The sequence below is a fragment of the Mobula birostris genome, chromosome 3 (assembly GCF_030028105.1).
Source record: "Mobula birostris isolate sMobBir1 chromosome 3, sMobBir1.hap1, whole genome shotgun sequence".
Lineage (NCBI taxonomy): Eukaryota > Metazoa > Chordata > Chondrichthyes > Myliobatiformes > Myliobatidae > Mobula > Mobula birostris.
The window spans coordinates 120572266-120599300 of record NC_092372.1 but is presented as its reverse complement, the minus strand read 5'-3'; the positions used below and the strand labels follow the sequence as shown (position 1 = coordinate 120599300).

General features: G+C 45.1%; 1 protein-coding gene across 5 annotated transcripts in view; it reads right to left on the bottom strand.

Moving 5' to 3' along the window:
• Window positions 1–27035, bottom strand: part of LOC140195243 (peptidyl-prolyl cis-trans isomerase FKBP5-like) — a 474319-nt gene that overhangs the window by 272330 nt on the left and 174954 nt on the right. For 3 of the 5 annotated variants that reach the window (XM_072253271.1, XM_072253270.1, XM_072253269.1), the window contains 4 exons: window positions 26597–26753; window positions 21466–21556; window positions 19736–19819; window positions 15870–16055 (listed from right to left, as the gene is read on the bottom strand). In XM_072253271.1, the coding sequence (XP_072109372.1) occupies window positions 15870–16055; window positions 19736–19819; window positions 21466–21556; window positions 26597–26753 (518 nt within the window). The remainder of the gene's footprint in view (window positions 1–15869; window positions 16056–19735; window positions 19820–21465; window positions 21557–26596; window positions 26754–27035) is intronic. The other 2 variants (XM_072253272.1, XM_072253274.1) reach the window with 2 other exon arrangements.

Genomic DNA, 27035 nt, shown 5'->3' with positions numbered 1-27035 from the left:
ACTCAGTTGTCCCATCAGACACTCTCAGGGCAGGTACAATGTGGATTTTATACGACACTGTCCCATTGGACTCTCTCAGGGTAGGTAAAATGTGGATTTTATACGACACTGTCCCATCAGACTCTCTCAGTGCTGGTACAATGTGGATTTTATACGACACTGTCACATCAGACTCTCTCAGGGCAGGTACAATGTGGATTTTATACGACACTGTTACATCAGACTCTCTCAGGGCAGGTACAATGTGGATTTAATACGAAACTGTCAGATCAGACTCTCTCAGAGCAGGTACAATATGGATTTTATACGACACTGTCCCATCAGACTCTCTCAGTGCTGGTAGAATGTGGATTTTATACGACACTGTCACATCAGACTCTCTCAGGGCAGGTACAATGTAGATTTTATACGACACTGTCACATCAGACTCTCTCAGGGCAGGTACAATGTGGATTTTATACGAATCTGTCAGATCAGACTCTCTCAGAGCAGGTACAATATGGATTTTATACGACCCTGTCCCATTGGACTCTCTCAGGGCAGGTACAATGTGGATTTAATACAACACTGTCCCATTGGACTCTCTCAGGGCAGGTACAATGTGGATTTTATACGACACTGTCCCATCAGACTCTCTCCGGGCAGGTACAATGTGGATTTTATACTCAGTTGTCCCATCAGACTCTCTCAGGGCAGGTACAATGTGGATTTTATACTCAATTGTCCCATCAGACACTCTCAGGGCAGGTACAATGTGGATTTTATACGACACTGTCCCATTGAACTCTCTCAGGGCAGGTACAATGTGGATCTCATACGACACTGTCCCATCAGACTCTCTCAGGGCAGGTACAATGTGGATTTCATACGACACTGTCCCATTGGACTCTCTCAGGGCAGGTACAATGTGGATTTTATACTAAACTGTCACATCAGACTCTCTCAGGGCAGGTAAAATGTGGATTTTATACGACAGTATCCCATCAGGCTCTCTCAGGGCAGGTACAATGTGGATTTAATACTCAGTTGTCCCATCAGACACTCTCAGGGCAGGTACAAAGTGGATTTTATACGACACTGTCCCATCAGACTCTCTCAGTGCTGGTACAATGTGGATTTTATACGACACTGTCACATCAGACTCTCTCAGGGCAGGTACAATGTGGATTTTATATGACACTGTCACATCAGACTCTCTCAGGGCAGGTACAATGTAGATTTTATACGACACTGTCACATCAGACTCTCTCAGGGCAGGTACAATGTGGATTTTATACGAATCTGTCAGATCAGACTCTCTCAGAGCAGGTACAATATGTATTTTATACGACACTGTCCCATTGGACTCTCTCAGGGCAGGTACAATGTGGATTTAATACAACACTGTCCCATTGGACTCTCTCAGGGCAGGTACAATGTGGATTTTATACGACACTGTCCCATCAGACTCTCTCAGGGCAGGTACAATGTGGATTTCATACGACACTGTCCCATCAGACTCTCTCAGGGCAGGTACAATGTGGATTTCATACGACACTGTCCCATCGGACTCTCTCAGGGCAGGTACAATGTGGATTTGATACGACACTGTCACATCAGACTCTCTCAGGGCAGGTAAAATGTGGATTTTATACGACACTATCCCATCAGGCTCTCTCAGGGCAGGTACAATGTGGATTTAATACTCAGTTGTCCCATCAGACTCTCTCAGGGCAGGTAGAATGTGGATTTCATACGACACTCTCCCACTGGACTCTCTCAGGGCAGGTACAATGTGGATTTTATACTAAACTGTCACATCAGACTCTCTCAGGGCAGGTACAATGTGGATTTTATACGACACTGTCCCATCAGACTCTCTCAGGGCAGGTACAATGTGGATTTTATACTAAACTGTGACATCAGACTCTCTGAGGACAGGTACAATGTGGATTTTATACGACACTGTCCCATCAGACTCTCTCAGGGCAGGTACAATGTGGATTTCATACGACACTGTCCCATTGGACTCTCTCAGGGCAGGTACAATGTGCATTTTATACGACACTGTCACATCAGACTCTCTCAGGGCAGGTACAATGTGGATTTTATACGACACTGTCCCATTGGACTCTCTCAGTGCAGGTACAATGTGGATTTCATACGACACTGTCCCATCAGACTCTCTCAGGGCAGGTACAATGTGGATTTTATACGACACTGTCCCATTGGACTCTCTCAGGGCAGTTACAATGTGGATTTGATACGACACTGTCACATCAGACTCTCTGAAGGCAGGTTCAATGTGGATTTTATACTAAACTGTCACATCAGACTCTCTCAGGGCAGGTAAAATGTGGATTTTATACGACACTGTCCCATCAGACTCTCTCAGGGCAGATACAATGTGGATTTAATACTCAGTTGTCCCATGAGACACTGTCAGGGCAGGTACAACGTGGTTTTTATACGACACTGTCCCATCAGACTCTCTCAGTGCTGGTGCAATGTGGATTTTATACGACACTGTCACATCAGACTCTCTCAGGGCAGGTACAATGTGGATTTTATACGAAACTGTCAGATCAGACTCTCTCAGAGCAGGTACAATGTGGATTTTATACGAAACAGTCAGATTAGACTCTCTCAGAGCAGGCATAATATGGATTTTATACGACACTGTCCCATTGGACTCTCTCAGGGCAGGTACAATGTGGATTTAATACGACACTGTCCCATTGGACTCTCTCAGGGCAGGTACAATGTGGATTTTATACGACACTGTCCCATTGGACTCTCTCAGGGCAGGTAAAATGTGGATTTTATACGACACTGTCCCATCAGACTCTCTCAGGGCAGGTACAATGTGGATTTAATACTCAGTTGTCCCATCAGACACTCTCAGGGCAGGTACAATGTGGATTTTATACGACACTGTCCCATTGGACTCTCTCAGGGTAGGTAAAATGTGGATTTTATACGACACTGTCCCATCAGACTCTCTCAGTGCTGGTACAATGTGGATTTTATACGACACTGTCACATCAGACTCTCTCAGGGCAGGTACAATGTGGATTTTATACGACACTGTTACATCAGACTCTCTCAGGGCAGGTACAATGTGGATTTAATACGAAACTGTCAGATCAGACTCTCTCAGAGCAGGTACAATATGGATTTTATACGACACTGTCCCATCAGACTCTCTCAGTGCTGGTAGAATGTGGATTTTATACGACACTGTCACATCAGACTCTCTCAGGGCAGGTACAATGTAGATTTTATACGACACTGTCACATCAGACTCTCTCAGGGCAGGTACAATGTGGATTTTATACGAATCTGTCAGATCAGACTCTCTCAGAGCAGGTACAATATGGATTTTATACGACCCTGTCCCATTGGACTCTCTCAGGGCAGGTACAATGTGGATTTAATACAACACTGTCCCATTGGACTCTCTCAGGGCAGGTACAATGTGGATTTTATACGACACTGTCCCATCAGACTCTCTCCGGGCAGGTACAATGTGGATTTTATACTCAGTTGTCCCATCAGACTCTCTCAGGGCAGGTACAATGTGGATTTTATACTCAATTGTCCCATCAGACACTCTCAGGGCAGGTACAATGTGGATTTTATACGACACTGTCCCATTGAACTCTCTCAGGGCAGGTACAATGTGGATCTCATACGACACTGTCCCATCAGACTCTCTCAGGGCAGGTACAATGTGGATTTCATACGACACTGTCCCATTGGACTCTCTCAGGGCAGGTACAATGTGGATTTTATACTAAACTGTCACATCAGACTCTCTCAGGGCAGGTAAAATGTGGATTTTATACGACAGTATCCCATCAGGCTCTCTCAGGGCAGGTACAATGTGGATTTAATACTCAGTTGTCCCATCAGACACTCTCAGGGCAGGTACAAAGTGGATTTTATACGACACTGTCCCATCAGACTCTCTCAGTGCTGGTACAATGTGGATTTTATACGACACTGTCACATCAGACTCTCTCAGGGCAGGTACAATGTGGATTTTATATGACACTGTCACATCAGACTCTCTCAGGGCAGGTACAATGTAGATTTTATACGACACTGTCACATCAGACTCTCTCAGGGCAGGTACAATGTGGATTTTATACGAATCTGTCAGATCAGACTCTCTCAGAGCAGGTACAATATGTATTTTATACGACACTGTCCCATTGGACTCTCTCAGGGCAGGTACAATGTGGATTTAATACAACACTGTCCCATTGGACTCTCTCAGGGCAGGTACAATGTGGATTTTATACGACACTGTCCCATCAGACTCTCTCAGGGCAGGTACAATGTGGATTTCATACGACACTGTCCCATCAGACTCTCTCAGGGCAGGTACAATGTGGATTTCATACGACACTGTCCCATCGGACTCTCTCAGGGCAGGTACAATGTGGATTTGATACGACACTGTCACATCAGACTCTCTCAGGGCAGGTAAAATGTGGATTTTATACGACACTATCCCATCAGGCTCTCTCAGGGCAGGTACAATGTGGATTTAATACTCAGTTGTCCCATCAGACACTCTCAGGGCAGGTACAATGTGGATTTTACACGACACTGTCCCATCAGACTCTCTCAGTGCTGGTATAATGTGGATTTTATATGACACTGTCACATCAGACTCTCTCAGGGCAGGTACAATGTAGATTTTATATGAAACTGTCACATCAGACTCTCTCAGGGCAGGTACAATGTAGATTTTATACGACACTGTCACATCAGACTCTCTCAGGGTAGGTACAATGTGTATTTTATACGAATCTGTCAGATCAGACTCTCTCAGAGCAGGTACAATATGTATTTTATACGACACTGTCCCATTGGACTCTCTCAGGGCAGGTACAATGTGGATTTTATACGACACTGTCCCATCAGACTCTCTCAGGGCAGGTACAATGTGGATTTTATACTCAGTTGTCCCATCAGACTCTCTCAGGGCAGGTACAATGTGGATTTTATACTCAATTGTCCCATCAGACACTCTCAGGGCAGGTACAATGTGGATTTTATACGACACTGTCCCATTGAACTCTCTCAGGGCAGGTACAATGTGGATTTCATATGACACTGTCCCATCAGACTCTCTCAGGGCAGGTACAATGTGGATTTCATACGACACTGTCCCATTGGACTCTCTCAGGGCAGGTACAATGTGGATTTGATACGACACTGTCACATCAGACTCTCTGAAGGCAGGTACAATGTGGATTTTATACTAAATTGTCACATCAGACTCTCTCAGGGCAGGTAAAATGTGGATTTTATACGACACTATCCCATCAGGCTCTCTCAGGGCAGGTACAATGTGGATTTAATACTCAGTTGTCCCATCAGACACTCTCAGGGCATGTACAATGTGGATTTTATACTAAACTGTCCCATCAGACTCTCTCAGGGCAGGTACAATGTGGATTTTAAACTAAACTGTCACATCAGACTCTCTCAGGGCAGGTAAAATGTGGATTTTATACGACACTGTCCCATCAGACTCTCTCACGGCAGGTACAATGTGGATTTTATTCGACACTGTCCCATTGGACTCTCTCAGGGCAGGTACAATGTGGATTTTATACGAAACTCAGATCAGACTCTCTCAGAGCAGGTACAATGTGGATTTTATACGACACTGCCCAATTGGACTCTCTCAGGCAGGTACCATGTGGATTTTATACGACACTGTCACATCAGACTCTCTCAGGGCAGGTACAATGTGGATTTTATACGAAACTGTCAGATCAGACTCTCTCAGAGCAGGTACAATGTGGATTTTATACGAATCTGTCAGATCAGACTCTCTCAGGGCAGGTACAAAGTGGATTTAATACAACACTGTCCAATTGGACTCTCTCAGGGCAGGTACAATGTGGATTTTATACGACACTGTCCCATCAGACTCTCTCAGGGCAGGTACAATGTGGATTTTATACTCAGTTGTCCCATCAGACTCTCTCAGGGCAGGTACAATGTGGATTTTATACTCAATTGTCCCATCAGACACTCTCAGGGCAGGTACAATGTGGATTTTATACGACACTGTCCCATTGAACTCTCTCAGGGCAGGTACAATGTGGATTTCATACGACACTGTCCCATCAGACTCTCTCAGGGCAGGTACAATGTGGATTTCATACGACACTGTCCCATTGGACTCTCTCAGGGCAGGTACAATGTGGATTTGATACGACACTGTCACATCAGACTCTCTGAAGGCAGGTACAATGTGGATTTTATACTAAACTGTCACATCAGACTCTCTCAGGGCAGGTACAATGTGGATTTTATACGACACTGGCACATCAGGTTCTCTCAGGGCAGGTACAATGTGGATTTTATACGACACTGCCCCATTGGACTCTCGCAGGGTAGGTACAATGTGGATTTTATACGACACTGTCCCATCAGACTCTCTCAGTGCTGGTACAATCTGGATTTTATACGACACTGTCACATCAGACTCTCTCAGGGCAGGTACAATGTGGATTTTATACGAATCTGTCAGATCAGACTCTCTCAGAGCAGGTACAATATGTATTTTATACGACACTGTCCCATTGGACTCTCTCAGGGCAGGTACAATGTGGATTTAATACAACACTGTCCCATTGGACTCTCTCAGGGCAGGTACAATGTGGATTTTATACGACACTGTCCCATCAGACTCTCTCAGGGCAGGTACAATGTGGATTTCATACGACACTGTCCCATCAGACTCTCTCAGGGCAGGTACAATGTGGATTTCATACGACACTGTCCCATCGGACTCTCTCAGGGCAGGTACAATGTGGATTTGATACGACACTGTCACATCAGACTCTCTCAGGGCAGGTAAAATGTGGATTTTATACGACACTATCCCATCAGGCTCTCTCAGGGCAGGTACAATGTGGATTTAATACTCAGTTGTCCCATCAGACACTCTCAGGGCAGGTACAATGTGGATTTTACACGACACTGTCCCATCAGACTCTCTCAGTGCTGGTATAATGTGGATTTTATATGACACTGTCACATCAGACTCTCTCAGGGCAGGTACAATGTAGATTTTATATGAAACTGTCACATCAGACTCTCTCAGGGCAGGTACAATGTAGATTTTATACGACACTGTCACATCAGACTCTCTCAGGGTAGGTACAATGTGTATTTTATACGAATCTGTCAGATCAGACTCTCTCAGAGCAGGTACAATATGTATTTTATACGACACTGTCCCATTGGACTCTCTCAGGGCAGGTACAATGTGGATTTTATACGACACTGTCCCATCAGACTCTCTCAGGGCAGGTACAATGTGGATTTTATACTCAGTTGTCCCATCAGACTCTCTCAGGGCAGGTACAATGTGGATTTTATACTCAATTGTCCCATCAGACACTCTCAGGGCAGGTACAATGTGGATTTTATACGACACTGTCCCATTGAACTCTCTCAGGGCAGGTACAATGTGGATTTCATATGACACTGTCCCATCAGACTCTCTCAGGGCAGGTACAATGTGGATTTCATACGACACTGTCCCATTGGACTCTCTCAGGGCAGGTACAATGTGGATTTGATACGACACTGTCACATCAGACTCTCTGAAGGCAGGTACAATGTGGATTTTATACTAAATTGTCACATCAGACTCTCTCAGGGCAGGTAAAATGTGGATTTTATACGACACTATCCCATCAGGCTCTCTCAGGGCAGGTACAATGTGGATTTAATACTCAGTTGTCCCATCAGACACTCTCAGGGCATGTACAATGTGGATTTTATACTAAACTGTCCCATCAGACTCTCTCAGGGCAGGTACAATGTGGATTTTAAACTAAACTGTCACATCAGACTCTCTCAGGGCAGGTAAAATGTGGATTTTATACGACACTGTCCCATCAGACTCTCTCACGGCAGGTACAATGTGGATTTTATTCGACACTGTCCCATTGGACTCTCTCAGGGCAGGTACAATGTGGATTTTATACGAAACTCAGATCAGACTCTCTCAGAGCAGGTACAATGTGGATTTTATACGACACTGCCCAATTGGACTCTCTCAGGCAGGTACCATGTGGATTTTATACGACACTGTCACATCAGACTCTCTCAGGGCAGGTACAATGTGGATTTTATACGAAACTGTCAGATCAGACTCTCTCAGAGCAGGTACAATGTGGATTTTATACGAATCTGTCAGATCAGACTCTCTCAGGGCAGGTACAATGTGGATTTAATACAACACTGTCCAATTGGACTCTCTCAGGGCAGGTACAATGTGGATTTTATACGACACTGTCCCATCAGACTCTCTCAGGGCAGGTACAATGTGGATTTTATACTCAGTTGTCCCATCAGACTCTCTCAGGGCAGGTACAATGTGGATTTTATACTCAATTGTCCCATCAGACACTCTCAGGGCAGGTACAATGTGGATTTTATACGACACTGTCCCATTGAACTCTCTCAGGGCAGGTACAATGTGGATTTCATACGACACTGTCCCATCAGACTCTCTCAGGGCAGGTACAATGTGGATTTCATACGACACTGTCCCATTGGACTCTCTCAGGGCAGGTACAATGTGGATTTGATACGACACTGTCACATCAGACTCTCTGAAGGCAGGTACAATGTGGATTTTATACTAAACTGTCACATCAGACTCTCTCAGGGCAGGTACAATGTGGATTTTATACGACACTGGCACATCAGGTTCTCTCAGGGCAGGTACAATGTGGATTTTATACGACACTGCCCCATTGGACTCTCGCAGGGTAGGTACAATGTGGATTTTATACGACACTGTCCCATCAGACTCTCTCAGTGCTGGTACAATCTGGATTTTATACGACACTGTCACATCAGACTCTCTCAGGGCAGGTACAATGAAGATTTTATACGACACTGTCACATCAGACTCTCTCAGGGCAGGTACAATGTGGATTTTATACGACACTGTCCCATTGGACTCTCTCAGGGCAGGTACAATGTGGATTTAATACGACACTGTCCCATTGGACTCTCTCAGGGCAGGTACAATGTGGATTTAATACGATACTGTCCCATTGGACTCTCTCAGGGCAGGTACAATGTGGATTTTATACTAAACTGTCTCATCAGACTCTCTCAGGGCAGGTAGAATGTGGATTTCATATGACACTGTCCCATTGGACTCTCTCAGGGCAGGTACAATGTGGATTTTATACGACACTGTCACATCAGACTCTCTCAGGGCAGGTACAACGTGGATTTTAAACTAAACTGTCACATCAGACTCTCTCAGGGCAGGTAAAATGTGGATTTTATACGACACTGTCCCATCAGACTCTCTCACGGCAGGTACAATGTGGATTTTATTCGACACTGTCCCATTGGACTCTCTCAGGGCAGGTACAATGTGGATTTTATACAAAACTCGGATCAGACTCTCTCAGAGCAGGTACAATGTGGATTTTATACGACACTGCCCAATTGGACTCTCTCAGGCAGGTACCATGTGGATTTTATACGACACTGTCACATCAGACTCTCTCAGGGCAGGTACAATGTGGATTTTATACGAAACTGTCAGATCAGACTCTCTCAGAGCAGGTACAATGTGGATTTTGTACGACACTGTCCCATCAGACTCTCTCAGTGCTGGTAGAATGTGGATTTTATACGACACTGTCACATCAGAATCTCTCAGGGCAGGTACAATGAAGATTTTATACGACACTGTCATATCAGACTCTCTCAGGGCAGGTACAATGTGGATTTGATACGAATCTGTCAGATCAGAATCTCTCAGAGCAGGTACAATGTGGATTTTATACGACACTGTCCCATTGGACTCTCTCAGGGCAGGTACAATGTGGATTTTATACGACACTGTCCCATCAGACTCTCTCAGGGCAGGTACAATGTGGATTTTATACTCAGTTGTCCCATCAGACTCTCTCAGGGCAGGTACAATGTGGATTTTATACTCAATTGTCCCATCAGACACTCTCAGGGCAGGTATAATGTGGATTTTATACGACACTGTCCCATTGAACTCTCTCAGGGCAGGTACAATGTGGATTTCATACGACACTGTCCCATCAGACTCTCTCAGGGCAGGTACAATGTGGATTTCATACGACACTGTCCCATTGGACTCTCTCAGGGCAGGTACAATGTGGATTTGATACGACACTGTCACATCAGACTCTCTGAAGGCAGGTAGAATGTGGATTTTATACTAAACTGTCACATCAGACTCTCTCAGGGCAGGTAAAATGTGGATTTTATACGACACTGTCCCATCAGACTCTCTCAGTGCTGGTACAATGTGGATTTTATACGACACTGTCCCATCAGACTCTCTCAGGGCAGGTATAATGTAGATTTTATACGACACTGTCACATCAGACTCTCTCAGGGCAGGTAAAATGTGGATTTTATACGAAACTGTCAGATCAGACTCTCTCAGAGCAGGTACAATGTGGATTTTATACGACACTGTCCCATTGGACTCTCTCAGGGCAGGTACAATGTGGATTTTATATGACACTGGCACATCAGGTTCTCTCAGGGCAGGTACAATGTGGATTTTATACGACACTGTCCCATTGGACTCTCGTAGGGTAGGTACAATGTGGATTTTATACGACACTGTCCCATCAGACTCTCTCAGGGCAGGTATAATGTAGATTTTATACGACACTGTCACATCAGACTCTCTCAGGGCAGGTAAAATGTGGATTGTATACGAAACTGTCAGATCAGACTCTCTCAGAGCAGGTACAATGTGGATTTTATACGACACTGTCCCATTGGACTCTCTCAGGGCAGGTACAATGTGGATTTTATACGACACTGGCACATCAGGTTCTCTCAGGGCAGGTACAATGTGGATTTTATACGACACTGTCCCATTGGACTCTCGTAGGGTAGGTACAATGTGGATTTTATACGACACTGTCCCATCAGACTCTCTCAGTGCTGGTACAATCTGGATTTTATACGACACTGTCACATCAGACTCTCTCAGGGCAGGTACAATGAAGATTTTATACGACACTGTCACATCAGACTCTCTCAGGGCAGGTACAATGTGGATTTTATACGACACTGTCCCATTGGACTCTCTCAGGGCAGGTACAATGTGGATTTCATACGACACTGTCCCATTGGACTCTCTCAGGGCAGGTACAATGTGGATTTAATACGATACTGTCCCATTGGACTCTCTCAGGGCCGGTACAATGTGGATTTTATACTAAACTGTCTCATCAGACTCTCTCGGGGCAGGTAGAATGTGGATTTCATACGACACTGTCCCATTGGACTCTCTCAGGGCAGGTACCATGTGGATTTTATACGACACTGTCACATCAGGCTCTCTCAGGGCAGGTACAATGTGGATTTTATACTAAACTGTCACATCAGACTCTCTCAGGGCAGGTACAATGTGGATTTTATACGACACTGTCCCATCAGACTCTCTCAGGGCAGGTACAATGTGGATTTTATACTAAACTGTGACATCAGACTCTCTGAGGACAGGTACAATGTGGATTTTACACGACACTGTCCCATCAGACTCTCTCAGGGCAGGTACAATGTGGATTTCATACGACACTGTCCCATTGGTCTCTCTCAGGGCAGGTACAATGTGGATTTTATACTAAACTGTCATATCAGACTCTCTTAGGGCAGGTAAAATGTGGATTTTATACGACACTGTCCCATCAGACTCTCTCAGGGCAGGTACAATGTGGATTTTATACGAAACTGTCAGATCAGTCTCTCTCAGAGCAGGTACAATGTGGAATTTATACGACACTGTACCATTGGATTCTCTCAGGGCAGGTACAATGTGGATTTTATACGACACTGTCCCATCAGACTCTCTCAGTGCTGGTAGAATGTGGATTTTATACGACACTGTCACATCAGACTCTCTCAGGGCAGGTACAATGTGGATTTTATACGACACTGTCAGATCAGACTCTCTCAGGGCAGGTACAATGTGGATTTTATACGAAACTGTCAGATCAGACTCTCTCAGAGCAGGTACAATATGGATTTTATACGACACTGTCCCATTGGACTCTCTCAGGGCAGGTACAATGTGGATTTAATACGACACTGTCCCATTGGACTCTCTCAGGGCAGGTACAATGTGGATTTTATACGACACTGTCCCATCAGACTCTCTCAGGGCAGGTACAATGTGGATTTGATACGACACTGTCACATCAGACTCTCTCAGGGCAGGTACAATGTGGATTTAATACTCAGTTGTCCCATTAGACACTCTCAGCGCTGGTACAATGTGGATTTTATACGAAACTGTCAGATCAGACTCTCTCAGAGCAGGTACAATGTGGATTTTATACGACACTGTCACATCAGACTCTCTCAGGGCAGGTACAATGTGGATTTCATACGACACTGTCCCATTGGACTCTCTCAGGGCAGGTACAATGTGGATTTTATACGACACTGTCCCATCAGACTCTCTCAGTGCTGGTACAATGTGGATTTTATACGACACTGTCACATCAGATTCTCTCAGGGCAGGTACAATGTGGATTTTATACGAAACTGTCAGATCAGACTCTCTCAGAGCAGGTACAATATGGATTTTATACGACATTGTCCCATTGGACTCTCTCAGGGCAGGTACAATGTGGATTTAATACGACACTGTCCCATCAGACTCTCTCAGGGCAGGTACAATGTCGATTTTATACTAAACTGTCTCATCAGACTCTCTCAGGGCAGGTACAATATGGATTTTATATGACACTGTCACATCAGACTCTCTCAGGACAGGTACAATGCGGATTTTATATGACACTGTCACATCAGACTCTCTCAGGGCAGGTACAATGTCGATTTTATACGACAGTGTCCCATCAGACTCTCTCAGGGCAGGTACAATGTGGATTTCATACGATACTGTCCCATTGGACTCCCTCAGGGCAGGTACAATGTGGATTTTATACTAAACTGTCACATCAGACTCTCTCAGGGCAGGTACAATGTGGATTTTATACGACACTGTCCCATCAGACTCTCTCAGGGCAGGTACAATGTGGATTTTATACTCAGTTTTCCCATCAGACTCTCTCAGGGCAAGTACAATGTGGATTTTATACTCAGTTGTCCCATCAGACACTCTCAGGGCAGGTACAATGTGGATTGTATACGATGCTGTCCCATTGGACTCTCTCAGGGCAGGTACAATGTGGATTTTATACTAAACTGTCACATCAGACTCTCTCAGAGGAGGTACAATATGGATTTTATACGACACTGTCCCATTGCACTCTCTCAGGGCAGGTACAATGTGGATTTTATACGACACTGTCAGATCAGACTCTCTCAGTGCAGGTACAATGTGGAGTTGATACTAAACTGTCACATCAGACTCTCTCAGGGCAGGTACAATGTGGATTTTATACGATACTTTCCCATCAGACTCTCTCAGAGCAGGTACAATGTGGATTTTATATGACACTGTCCCATCAGAGTCTCTCAGGGCAGGTACAATGTGGATTTTATACGACACTGTCACATCAGACTCTGTCAGGGCAGGTAGAATGCGGATTTTATAACGACACTGTCCCATTGGACTCTCTTCGGGCAGGTACAATGTGGATTTTATACTAAACTGTCACATCAGACTCTCTCAGAGCAGGTACAATGTGGATTTTATACGACACTGTCACATCGGACTCTCTGAGGGCAGGTACAATGTGAATTTTATACTAAACTGTCACATCAGACTCTCTCAGGGCAGGTACAATGTGGATTTGATACTAAACTGTCCCATTGGACTCTCTCAGGTCAGGTACAATGTGGATTTTACACTGTACTGTCCCAAACCTCAGGGTAGGTTAGGGATCATTTCTGCATCTTTTCTTCAATGTTATGCCAAACCATGGATGCTGCATCGAGACAGTTAAAGATGCAGGACTCTTGGTAAAAGACGTGGTACAAGTTCGGACATTAGTGAGCCAAGGTGTCTCATCTCCAACAGTGGGTCAGGTGTTCAAGCAGATGAGTAACGAACTGCCGATTACATCAAATTATCTGCCGCAAATCCCTGCCTGGGCCAAAGGACCCCTAGGACAGGCGATTTCACCCACCAGGAGGTGGGGAGGTGAAATATGTTTTGTGTCACCTGAACTTTGAGCACGGGGTGTGGGGGGTGCGTGACAGTGGACAACAAACTGGATGAGTAGGATAAGTATCTGATTACTCACTTAATCTTGCCAGAATCTGGCCAACACATCTCACCTGCTTTAACAAAAGGCACTCAGTATCCTACTACTTGAATATGAAGTGTATGGAGGGATATGGTCCATGTACAGGCAGTTGGGGTTAGTTTAATTAGTTCAGCATGGCATGATGCACTGACGGACCTTTTCCTGTGCTGTACTGTTCTACGTTCTATGTAATGTGCTATATTCTGCAACAACTTTTCAGAAACATATTCAGCTGTTCTTTTCAATGCACCTTGCTATTCTAGAATTCAGTTGTTCCTTGAGGATAATTACGCTCTTTGCACTCTGCACATGCCAGTATGTATCAGTTGATAATGGTTGTCCTCATTAAAGGTTGTAAGGTCTGGAGATGGCTGAATATTAGATTAGATTAGATCATGAGGACACGCAGTCCTCTTTTATTGTCATTTAATAAAATGAAATGACTGCAAACTTGAGTCCCTTTGGGCAACCTTACCCACATTTCAAAGTTCAAAATAAATTTATTATCAAAATACATAAATGTCGCCATATACAACCCTCAGATTCATTTTCTTGTGGGCATACTCAATAAATCCATAATAGAGTCACAACCTCAACAGAATCAATGACAGACCACACCAACCTGGGCGTTCAACCAGTGTGAAATATAAAAAGAAAGAAATAATAATGATAAATAAAGAAGCAATAACTGTCAAGAACATGAGACGAAGAGTCCATTGGTTGTGGGAAACATTTCAAAGACAGGGTGAATGAAGCTGAGTGAAGTTATCCCCTCTGGTTCAAGAGCCTGATGGTTGAGGGCCAAGAACTGTTCCTGAACCTGGTGGTGTGAGTGCTGAGGCTCCTGGACCTTCCTCCTAATGGCAGGAGCTAGAAGGCAGCATGACCTTTGTGGTGGGGGACCCTGATGATGGTTGCTGCTCTCCTGCGACAACGCTCCACGTAGCGGTGCTCAGTGGTGGGGAGGACTTTACATGTGATGGACTGAGCTGTATGTATTCACCACTTTTTGTGGGATTTTCCATTCAAGGGTATTGGTGTTGCCATACCAGGCTGTAATGCAGCCAGTCAGCATACTCTGCACCGCACACCTACAGAAGTTTGTCAAAACTTAATCCTAAGATAATTAAAGCAGCTCGTACAGATACTTCCCCATTGGCCACCGTTGAAATTAAGCACAGAGGTATTACTTAGTATTAAGTACAGAGAGGGTCATTGATTTACACAGGACTGAAGCTGCTGTCCATCACCCACCCATTTACAGGAATCCAGCACAAATTCCACATTTTGCTTTTACTCGTCCCACATTCCCATCAAACTCCCCAAAGATGCTACCCCTCAGCTACACATTAAGGGATGTTTACAGTGGCCACTGAACCTACGTCCTTGGAAGGTGGCAGAAATCGGAGCTTTGCTGTCACAGGGAGAACCCAATGTGAGGATTGACCTTGTCTCTCTGGAGGCTGTGAAGCTGCAGCCTCGGTGCTGATCCCAACGTTGTAAACCTACAACCCAGAGACTTCCACATCAAGACACAGCTTCACTTGGCGTTTATTTCAGTCAAGCACTCCACTCGTTGCCAAAAAAAAGTTACCCACCCCTCACCTTGTCACAGCTCTCCACAGCCTTCAGGTAGTCATTCAGTTTCAGACAGCAGATTGCCACGTTGAGGTGTGCTGCTAGAACAAGGGCCTTAGCACTCCAACTGTCCTCCCCTGATAGGCCGTATCGCTGGTCCAGCCATGCCACGATCTTCCTGTACTGGATCTGAGCCTGCTCGTATTTACCACGCTGAGCACAGAAAAGAAAGAAATCCAGGGAATGGGACACGTTTAGAACTAGAATTAGAATCAGCTCCAGGGAAACTAACATCATACGGTCAGAGTCAAGATCCTGAATCAATTTCACCTGCGGTAAAGAACTCTAGAGGAAAATTTTAATTGTTTCCAAACCAGTCTGAACCTTTTTGTTCACTTCTTTCAGGAGATCACATTGTTTCAGCTAAGAAACACCCACAAAATGCTGGAGGAACTCAGCAGGTCAAGCAATGTCTATGGAAAACAGTAAACAGTCGAGGTTTCAGGCTGAGATCCTTCAGCAAGACCCTTCTCAGGTTTCAGGTGAGATGTCCTTCTTAAGGTGACATGTAGTCATCGCTATTGCGTGGGACAGACCAAATGGACCGGAGCGACTTTTCCTCACAATGCATTGATTTACAGACACACAAGGAGACAAAAGAGATTGCAGCTGCTGGGCTCTGGAACAGCAAACAACCTGCCAGTGGGTCATTGTGAGGAATACTGTATGGATAAATAACCTTCACTCTGGTATTCCAGCATTTTACTGTGAGCTGCCTCAGATGCATACAATTATTCAAATTCAGAATGTTTAAGTCTATTTAATCAGGACCACTCTCCCTATCTAATTCTGTTTTACTTCCCTTGTTGAAATCCGATTTTCAGTTCAATTCTTTTATGGTTCAGACAGTAAGAAAGTGTTTCTGTGGCTGAAGTTGAAAATCCCAAACAAAGATTTATAACTAGTGCTAGTTTTCCTGTTTTAGTGAAAAAGGAATAGCCTTGAAATTGGTTTGGTTAACCTTGCTTTTCATTCACAAATCATGCAATAATCTACTTATTGATAATTGGAAGATGAGCCTGTGCACTTCTGGTCGGGAGTTACACCCACATCTGCCAACTTCAGCAGTGTCGGCTTCAAATTCACAAGTTTCTGCATTGTACCCTTCACTCCTCTGCTGGGTGAAATGGGCACTCCATGTGGAGAGAACAATCACATCCAACAGGAGTAGCACAGCTCACAGAACCACTAGCTCGCTGTTCTTCAGTCTTTATCTTCTCTTCCCCCCCTACCCCGCCACACCCCCCAACCTGCCATGCTGTCTGTGTGGGGTTTGCACATTCTCTGTGAGAATTTTGGCAGATTAATGGGTAACCATAAATTCCCTTGTAGTGTGCAGGTGTTGTGTAGTCTGGGAAGGAGGAATTTAATAGAAAATGGGTTAGGACATGTGTGGTCAGTGGGCCAAAGGGCCTGATTCCTATGCTGTCACTTTGGCTCCATGAAAAATCAAAGACCAAGGTCAACTGGACTTGGCCAAAATAATCTGAACTGAAAGATCCTCTTTCTGACATCCCCTGCAGAAGAATGGGGGTTGTGCGGTGGAACCTTGTTGAAACCTATCGAATAGCGAAAGGGCAAGACAGACAGAGTGAACATGGAGAGGACGTTTCCTGTAGTGGAGGACCTTAGCACTAGGGGGCACAGCCTGAGACAAGAAGCATGTCCCTTTATAACAGAAATGAGGAGGAATTTCTTTAGCCAGCGTGTGGTGAATCTGTGGAATTCATTGCTATGGATGGCTGTGTAGGCCAAGTCACTGGGTATAGTTAAAGCAGAAGTTCTTGATTAGTCAGGATGTCAGGGGTTATGGGGAGAAGGCAGGAGAATGGGGTTGAGAAGGATAATAAATTAGCCATGATGGTCCGAATGCCCTATTTCTCTTCCTATGTCTTATGGATATCAGTTTATCACATCTCGCTCCAGCCAACAATTGTTCACAAGGATCAAGGTGTCTGCAAAGGGACTGCTGTTCAGTGACCACAGCATTTACATGTTACGTGCCCAGGTTCAGGAAGCAACCACCTCTGACATGCTGCACCACACAGTGCTGAACGCAGCAGGGGACACCAGCAGAGGAAAGAGTTCCATCGTCGCCCTTCCCCTGCATTTCCTTCACCCACCGTTGCAGCTACTGCGTGGCCGGGGTGGAGGTGGGTGTTCAAGGGTCTGCAATCAGCTTGGAATCACCCGGCATCTCTGAGCATCACATGCAGCTCCTGAAAGGAATGCACAGCTTGTGACCACGTCTTCTGAGGCAGGAAAACTGTGCTTTCGAAGAAAGTATTCAGTATCCTCTACTCAATGGATCTGGTGATGGTGAAGGAGCTCCTGACAGCTGCTAACTCTGCATGCATTGATGTTTAGGCCCACTCAACAGGTTCAATTTCAAGGCAATTACTTTTTCCACTGGTCAGTGTCAACCAACCAATTAGTAACTAGTGCTAATCAGAGCCAAATAAGCTGAGAGCAGTTTGGTCATTGTTGAAAACTTCAAATGAAAGATATAAAATTCTGTAAATAGATGGTCGCTGATTCTTTTGGTATCTGTCAACATAAAAACCGTCTACCAACCCAAAGGTGTTGATAAGCTACTAAAATTACAGTTTTTAGAAGCATTTTGTTATCATCCAGTGGGGCTGTCTGGACTTTGTTCATGGGAAGCTTTCTTTAACTCAGTACTACTTTTGGAACATAATTTGACTTTTCTTTCATACATATCCTGTACAATGTTCTTAGGGATACAGTATGAGGAGCTGATGCAGACTTGTTGGGATCTGCGAACGTTGGACTCTCGAAGCCGTGGGAGCATAATTGCCCAGCTCATCCGTGCCAGCCAAGATGCCTCTCTAAGCCAGTCCCATTTGCATGCATTGTTCGGTATCATTTTAACCCTTTCCTACCCATGTCCTTGTCCAAGCATATTTTAAAAGTTGTTATTGTACCCATCTCAAACACTTCCTCTGGCAGCTTCTTCCATACACCGACAACCCACAGTGTGAAGATGTTGCCTCTCAGGTTCATTCTAAATCTTTCCCCACTAACCTTTCATTTAGTTTTTGATTCACTTTCTTTTGGATAAAAATGATGTGTATTCACCCTGTCTATGCAGAGCAGACCTGAGGGGCTGAATGGTCTCTCAGGCCTTTCTCCTCTCACTTTAAATCCATGCCTTTTAGTTTTTGCTTCCCTTTCTTTTGGATAAAAATTATGTGCGTTCATTCTGTCTATGCGCAGTAGACTCAATGGGCTGAATGGCCTAATTCAGCTCCTGTGTCTTATGGTCTAAGCCCCTCACAATTTTATATACGGTCACCCTCTCACCCTCTCAACTCCCTGTTCCAGGGAATAAAGTTCTAACCTACCTAACCTCTTTCTAAAACTCAGGCCCAAGTCCTGGCAGCATTCTTGTAAACCTCTTTGCACTCTTTTTCTCATAATTCCTTGCACTCTTCAAATGCTGGTCATCCACTTGGGTTCATTGAAGTGTGGGTGAGATCTCAAACCAGCATGAAAGCAAGGCATGGTCAGAACAGATGCTGCAATACCTTCCATCCCTGTTCCAGTCTGGAGCACGTATCTAATGGCGCCACAGACATTATAACACCCTCCATCCCTGTTCCAGTCTGGAGCACGTATCTAATGGTGCCACAGATATTATAATACCCTCCATCCCTGTTCCGGTCTGGAGCACGTATCTAATGGTGCCACAGACATGATAAGTTTGTGTGTAGAGGGAAGGATAGTGTCATTAGTGAAGGGAATTAAACAAAGCTGCTTTTTGGTGAATTCAGCTCACGACTACGTCAGAGATAACTAGTTTTCACAAATACCTTAAAATAGGACGTTCCTTTCTCCTTGGCAATAGCTGCTTGCTCTAACTTCTCACGTGTATCCATTTCCCAGGGATCTTTAGCCTGTTTGGCAAAATGGAGCAATCTATATCGTTAGGACAAATACACACACGTGCCATATCCCCAGCATTGGTCCAGAGTGAAGAGGAACGCTACACTTCTACTGCCTCCACCCCCCAGGTCTCTGCCACTGGCAGCAGCAGCACAGAGCACAGGAAAGGGTCAGAGATCGTGACAAGACTCAGCAGTCTTGATGGTAGAAGTCCTGTGATTCTAGAGTCAAACCTGTGCAAGTCAAGAGATGGGCCATGGAATTTGCCAGGTAAGATTAATGTACAGCAGTGCAAGATTGGAATGACATACAGTACTGTGCACAAGTCTTGGGCACAGATAGTCTTAGCTCGGGTGCGAAAACTTTTGCACAGTACTATATTTGTCAGCATGGAGCAGAGAGTGAGTTTGTAAATCTGGTGAGAGTAATAGTTGTTTGGAATGGCTCTCTTTTGTGGACTGAAGGCAGCAGGGAGAATGGGAAAATGGTTGGGAAAGAGATAGGAGCCAGAAGCACCAGAGAGATATTCTGCAATGATCAATATACCAATTGTTTAGAATCAAATGACCTTGCCTGGTGTCTCAGGGTTGGGTGTGTCTGTACCTGCGCCTCCCTCCCTCCCCCAGCACTCCTCCTCGGCCACCTGTCACACATCCTCCCGTGGCACTCCACCCTCACCGTTCCCAACCTCTATCACTGTGTGTCAATAGAGACCCTTATCCGAATCAGGTTTATCATCACTCGTAGACGACACGAAATGAGCCATAGTACACAGGGTAATGGCACAACCGATTAAGTTTGCTACAAAACTTCAGACGGTGTTTGAAGTTCGAGCAGATGATGGAGGGCTGGAATGACAGATAAGCCAGGCTGGGGAAAGATGGCAGATCTCCTTCCCTGAACCAGGTGGATTATCACATGTTTCATGGTCACCATTAGTAAGTTTTGTTGTGTGTCTCCACCACCCCTCACTCGTCGTAAATTAGTGTTAACAGATTCTAAATTCCATGGGTTTGCACTTTGTCCCTGGACAGTTAGTTCAGACCTCTATCTTAGTCACGTACCCTATCCTGAACATTCATGGTCCTTATGGTACTGATCACGTAGCACCTCATCCTAGTGGGCTAATGAAACGTTGGCCTTTCTCTCAGGCAATTAGGACATAAAGAGCTGAAAAAAGGTGATGATCTATGAATCTTTATCAATCCTTCATATGTCTTTTGATCAGACCCCATCTGGTACACCATGTGCATTTGTCAAAGAAGACCAAAGCTGAATAATACCGGGGTTTAAAGGGTAAAGGTTGGACACCAGTTCGCAAAATCTGCTTGCAGTCCCTTGAATTTTGAACCCTGATATTGTATATCTGGTGATAAAGTGATAAAGAGATTGGACCAGGCCCAGAAAAAATCAAATACTGTACTCCATTTGTGTATGATCATCTCGCTGGCAAAATGTTCAAGCTGCAATTTTTATATTTGGAAGCTGTCAGTATTGTTCACAGAAGTAAATGCAGTTGGAAACATTGTGGTCAACAATAAGATGGTGTTCTCTCAAACAGCACATCCTGTTCATTCAACAGTACCACCACGCTAAAGGTAAATCAGTCATGATTCCTCCTGCTCTCACTTTCAGACTGTCTGCCTTATCCACTCACCTTTACGAAGTCCTTCAGCAAAACCTCATAATCGAGCTCCGAGTTCGGTGGAATATTGAAGCCTGGTTTTCCATGATCTCCAAATCCATATCTGAAACAAAATAATTCCAGCTTTTTTGTTAAACTTGTAAAAGGAATGAAACAATTGTACAATGGTCCTCGCAGCTCTGCCTGAGTCTCATATTCGAGCATCCCTCTAGCTGGATGCTCTGGTTTCTCATTATTGCAGAACATGGATCAGTGCATTCAATAGCTGGGTCAGAGAGGAAGGGTTCATGTGACCTATTGTGCGCAGAATGTTGGGCACACTCTCTCACTTCTCTGAAGTAAATGTTATCCAGAGTATAACAAAATAATCCCTCACAGCTGGTAAAGTGAGGATGACAAGAAATAACAAACTCCATGCCCGAGTAAAAAAGTTGTTGCTATTTATTTGCAGCGATTAGCACGATGCTATTATGGACTGAAGCAGGAGTTAAAGGAGAGTAAGAAGGCCGGGAGATTTAGTGAGGGAATTCAAAAGAAACTTTGCTGTAATGAATAAAAATCCATGATTAGAAGAGATCCCAGAGAGATATAGGGGCTGAGGAATATTGTACAGACTTGGAGGACGTGTAGAATCCATGTGGGATGACTATGGACCAGTGAAAAGAAAGACATTTATTTCATTAGGAGCCAGTGTTGGCCAACGAGGAGATAGATAAGCATGCCAGATGCCAAAAAGAATAGAAGAAGGGTCCTGGGTGAATTCTAGGTTATGGAAGATAAAAAATGCAGGAACAGCCAAGAATGCTTTTGATAGTCAAGACTTAACAGTCATCAGCTGTATGAATGAGGGTCTCAGTAGCAGTTTTGCTGAGGTTAGGGCACAGTCAGGCTAAGATATAGAAGTTTGAACTTGGAACTTTCAACACTGAACTTTGAAATTGACATTCTTATTGACAGCCCAGGTATGTAGTACAAACCTCAAGTCAGACCATTGAACTGCCTTCCTGAACACTGGTTTTACACGTTAAGTAAGACACTCCTTAAAGCCCAAGCTTAGTTAAGCTTCACACACAAAATGTCGCAGGAACTCAGCAGGCCAGGCAGCATCTATGGAAAAGGGTACAGTCGATGTTTTGAGCAGAAATCCTTCGGCAGGACTGGAGAGAAAAAAATATGAGGAGTCAGAGTAACAAGGTGGGGAAAGGGGAGGAAGAAACACCAGGTGATAGGTGAACCCCAAAGGGGAGGGGGGAGTGGGGAATTAAAGAGCTGAGAAGTTGATAGATGAAAGAGATACAGGGTTGGAGAAGGGGGAATTTGATAGGAGAGGACAGAAGGCCATGGAAGAAAGATAAGGGGGAGGAGCAATAGAGGGAGGTGTTGGGCAGGTAAGGAGACAAGGTGAGGGAGGGAAATGGGAATGAGGAATGGGGAATGTGGTGGGCATTACCAGAAGTTTTAGAAGTCAATACTCATGCCATCAGGTTGGAGGCTACCCAGACGGAATATAAGGTGTTGTTCCTCCAAAACCGAGTGTGGCCTTATCGCAGCAGTAGAGGAGATCATGTAGTGCGCATGCGCCGGTCGTGCATGCAGCCTGTCACAGCCGTTCCGACCAGTATTCTTACTTTTTTCTTCTTACTTTTTAACTTACTTTATTTTTTGTATTTTTTTCACAGGAACACGTTGAAGCTGCTGGTAGAGAGAGTTTTATTTGGGTTTTTAGTACTGGAAATAGTTACATCCCGACACGTCTCATTAGTGGGGCAAAAGCATGGTCGCATTGTTTATTCCAGGGACCAGCTGATTGAGCTTATGCTGGCCGGTTTAGCGAGCAGAGCAGCGGACACCCCTGCTGAAATCTGGAGGAAAACACACAGAGGATGCAGAGGGGGATCACAAAGTCGAGGAAAGAGGACCAGGTCGAGACAACAGAGACTTATGGAGAAGAGGAGTTCGGTGGGTAATAAAATGGATGAGTTCACGGCGCTAGCCAGGAGTCAGAGAACATTTCGGGAGTGCAGTGTTATGTGTTTCACTGGAACGGGGCTGCACGAGGACATACCCGATCAAAACTTTTCCATGGATGGCTTCCTGACCGGAAGTGCACTGAGAGCAGTAAGTGTAAAGGAGTTGGGGGCTTGCTGTTCTGGTTAACAACAGATGGTGCAATCCGGGTCATATTACGATCAAGGAACGTGTTTGTAGACCGGATATTGAACTTTTTGCTGTTGGACCCCGGCCATATTCCACCGAGATACAACACTAGGCATCACGGGAGGTCGTTCCTGCCTGTGGCCATCAAACTTTGCAGCTCCTCCCGTGAGGGTCAGACACCCTGAGCCAATAGGCTGGTCCTGGATTTATTTCCATCTGGCACAGTTTGCATTTTGTTGTTTGATTGTTTGTGGTTTTTGTATTGCTATATTTATGCTCTATTCTTGGTTGGTGCGGCTGTAACGAAACCCAATTTCCCTCAGGATCAATAAAGTTTATCTATCTATCTATCTATCTATGACTAACATGTTGGAATAGAAATGGAAAGTGGAATTAAAATGGGTGGTCACTTGGAGGTTCTGCTTTTTCTGGTAGACGGAGTGTAGGTGCTCGGCGAAGCCGTCTCCCAATCTGTGTCGGGTCGCACTGATATACAGGAGGCCACACTGGAAGCACCAGATAGAGCAGATGACCCCAACAGATTCACAGGTGAAGTGTTGCCTCACCTGGAAGGACAGTTTGGGGCCTTGAAAGGCAGTAAGGAAAGAGGTATAGGTGTTCCACTTGCTAGGATTAAGTGCCAGGAGGGAGATCAGTGGGGAGGGATGAATGGACAATGAAGTTGTGTAGGGAGTGATCCCTGTGGAAAGCAGTAGGTTCAGTTGGGGAGGGAAAGGTGTGCTTGGTGGTGGGATTCCATTGGAGATGGTGGAAGTTATGGAGAATTACATGCTGAACGCAGAGGCTGGTTGGGTGGTAGGTAAGGACGAGGGGAACCCTACCCCTGGTGGGGTGGCCAGATCAAGAGCGTGTGAAGTGTCACAGATGTAGGTAGGAAGGGACTGAACCAGGGGGGATAAAACAGAATTGAGGTATGTTGATATGAGTTCAATGGGGCAGGAACAAACAGAAACAATGGGGCTACCTGGACTGGCTGGTTTGTAACTTCACACACTTTCGGTCTTTAAAATGATTTCAACTTTCCTGGCACAGATCACCTTATTTTCACTATGGATGTCCAGTCCCTATACACTTCCATTCACCACCAGGAAGGTCTCAAAGCTCTCTGTTTCTTTCTGGACACCAGACCCAACCAGTTCCCCTCCACCACCACTTTCCTCCGCCTAGTGGAACTTGTTCTCACTCTCAATAATTTCTCCTTCGGCTCCTCCCAGTTCCTTCAGATAAAAGTTTTAGCCACGGACACTTGCATGGGTCCCAGCTATGGCTGCCTGTTTGTCGGCTACGTGGAACAGTTTATGTTCCAAGCCTACACTGATGACTGTCTGGCACTTTTCCTGCGCAACATCGATGACTGTATTGGTGCTGCTTCCTGCACCTGTGCTGACTCGTCGACTTTGCCTCCAACTTCCACCCTGCCCTCAATTTCACCTGGTTCCTTTCCGACAACTCCCTTCCCTTTCTCGATCTCACCGTCTCTGTCTCTGGAGACAGCTTATCTACTGATGTCTATTACGGACCCATTGACTCTCACAGCTACCTGGACCATACCTGCTCCCACCTTGTTACTTGTAAAAAATGCCATCCCCTTCTCTCAATTCCTCTGTCTCTGCCGAATCTGCTCTTAGCATGATGCTTCCCCATCCTTTCACCTCTCTCACCTTTTCTCCTTAGCTGCCCACCACCTCCTCCTGCGTTCCTCCCCCTTTTCTTTCTTCCATGGCCTTTTGTCCTCTCCTTCCAGCTTCCTCCTTCTCCAGCTCTGTATCTCTTTCACTCATTGACTTCCCAACTTTTACTTCACCTATCACCTTGTGTTTCTTCCTCCCCTCCCCTCACATTCTTACTCTGACTCCTCATCTTTATTGTCTCCAGTCCTGATGAAGGGTCTCGGCCTGAAACGTTGATCGTACTCTTCTCCATAGATGCTGCCTGGCCTGCTGAGTTCCTCCAGCATTCTGTGTGTATTGCTCGGATTTCCAGCCTCTGCACATTTTCTCTTGTTTGCCTTTAGTTAAGCTTTTAGTGTTTATATGCCTCTCTTTCGATAGTTAAAAATTGTGAAGTGTTCAGGAACGCCTTACTGTGTTAAAAGACATATTGTAACTGAGTATTGCTCAGAGACTTGCCCACATCGATACTGCACCGACTCCAGTACAGTACACACGTCGACTTGGCACTGACTCCAGTACAGTACACACGTCGACTTGGCACTGACTCCAGTACAGTACACACGTGGACTTGGCACTGACTCCAGTACAGTACACACGTCGACTTGGCACTGACTCCAGTACAGTACACACGTGGACTTGGCACTGACTCCAGTACAGTACACACGTGGACTTGCCACTGACTCCAGTACAGGAGTTTTTATACCATAGACCCCTAGCATTAACCGAGGAGTTTGCGGACCCGGGTTGGGAACTCCTGCTCCAGGAGCTCTGGTTTCCTTCCACATCCCAAAGATATGCAGGCTGATTGGTCACTGTCCACTGCCACTGCTGTATGAGAAAGTGATACAATTTGGGGGAAGATGATGGGAATATGAGGAAAATAATGGATTAATCCCCATCTATAATGCAAAGCCAGCTCCGGCAGACTGAGCAGGTGAGGTGTGCAGTGAGATCCACCGACCAGGAAGGCGGTACTGCGACGCTCCGTGGTGAGTGAAGGGCATGACGAGGCACAGGAGATGTCATGGTCATCCACTGCATCTAAGGAAGACCCAAGTTTGCTTTGACTACTCACAGCACTGGACCCGGACTTCTGAGGTTGAGAGCGTAGAATCGCCCAATTCAACGGCTTTTCCACTTTAAGAACTCGCCCACACAGATATCCTGTCATCATTGGACCCGATGACAGGAACCACAATGGATTAAAGTAGGACACAGTGGGTTGATGGGGCTGTTCCTGAGCTGTGTATCCTTATGTCTATGATTTTCCAATTAGTACGCTGTGCACTTACTTTGGCTTCAGGTGAAGAATGCAATGCTCTCCCCTCTGCATTTTCTCCAAGGCTTTGTCAACTCCTATGGGAATATCATGATCTTCCCCTTCTCCGACCACAAATTTAACCTCACGCTGGTCAAACAAGGCACCGCCACACCATCCTTCCACATAAACTGCAGGTAGCAAAAGAATAGATTATAGAAATAACTTTGCATCTGTTTCTTCTTGAGAATTCTTCATGATAAAAGAATAGTCATTACATTCAATACAGGTTGTTGAGTAGTTTTTATTTAATTCCACAGGGATGCCATGGATCAGCCCAGGCTCCAGTACTTAGGGTTGGACAGTGAAAGTTAGCTGAAGGATGAAAATAAATTTTTAGTCCTAACGAATCTTTATTGATTTGATTTGAAACATCAAATTCCTTTCCCTTTCCCTGCGCCCAAGGATTTCCA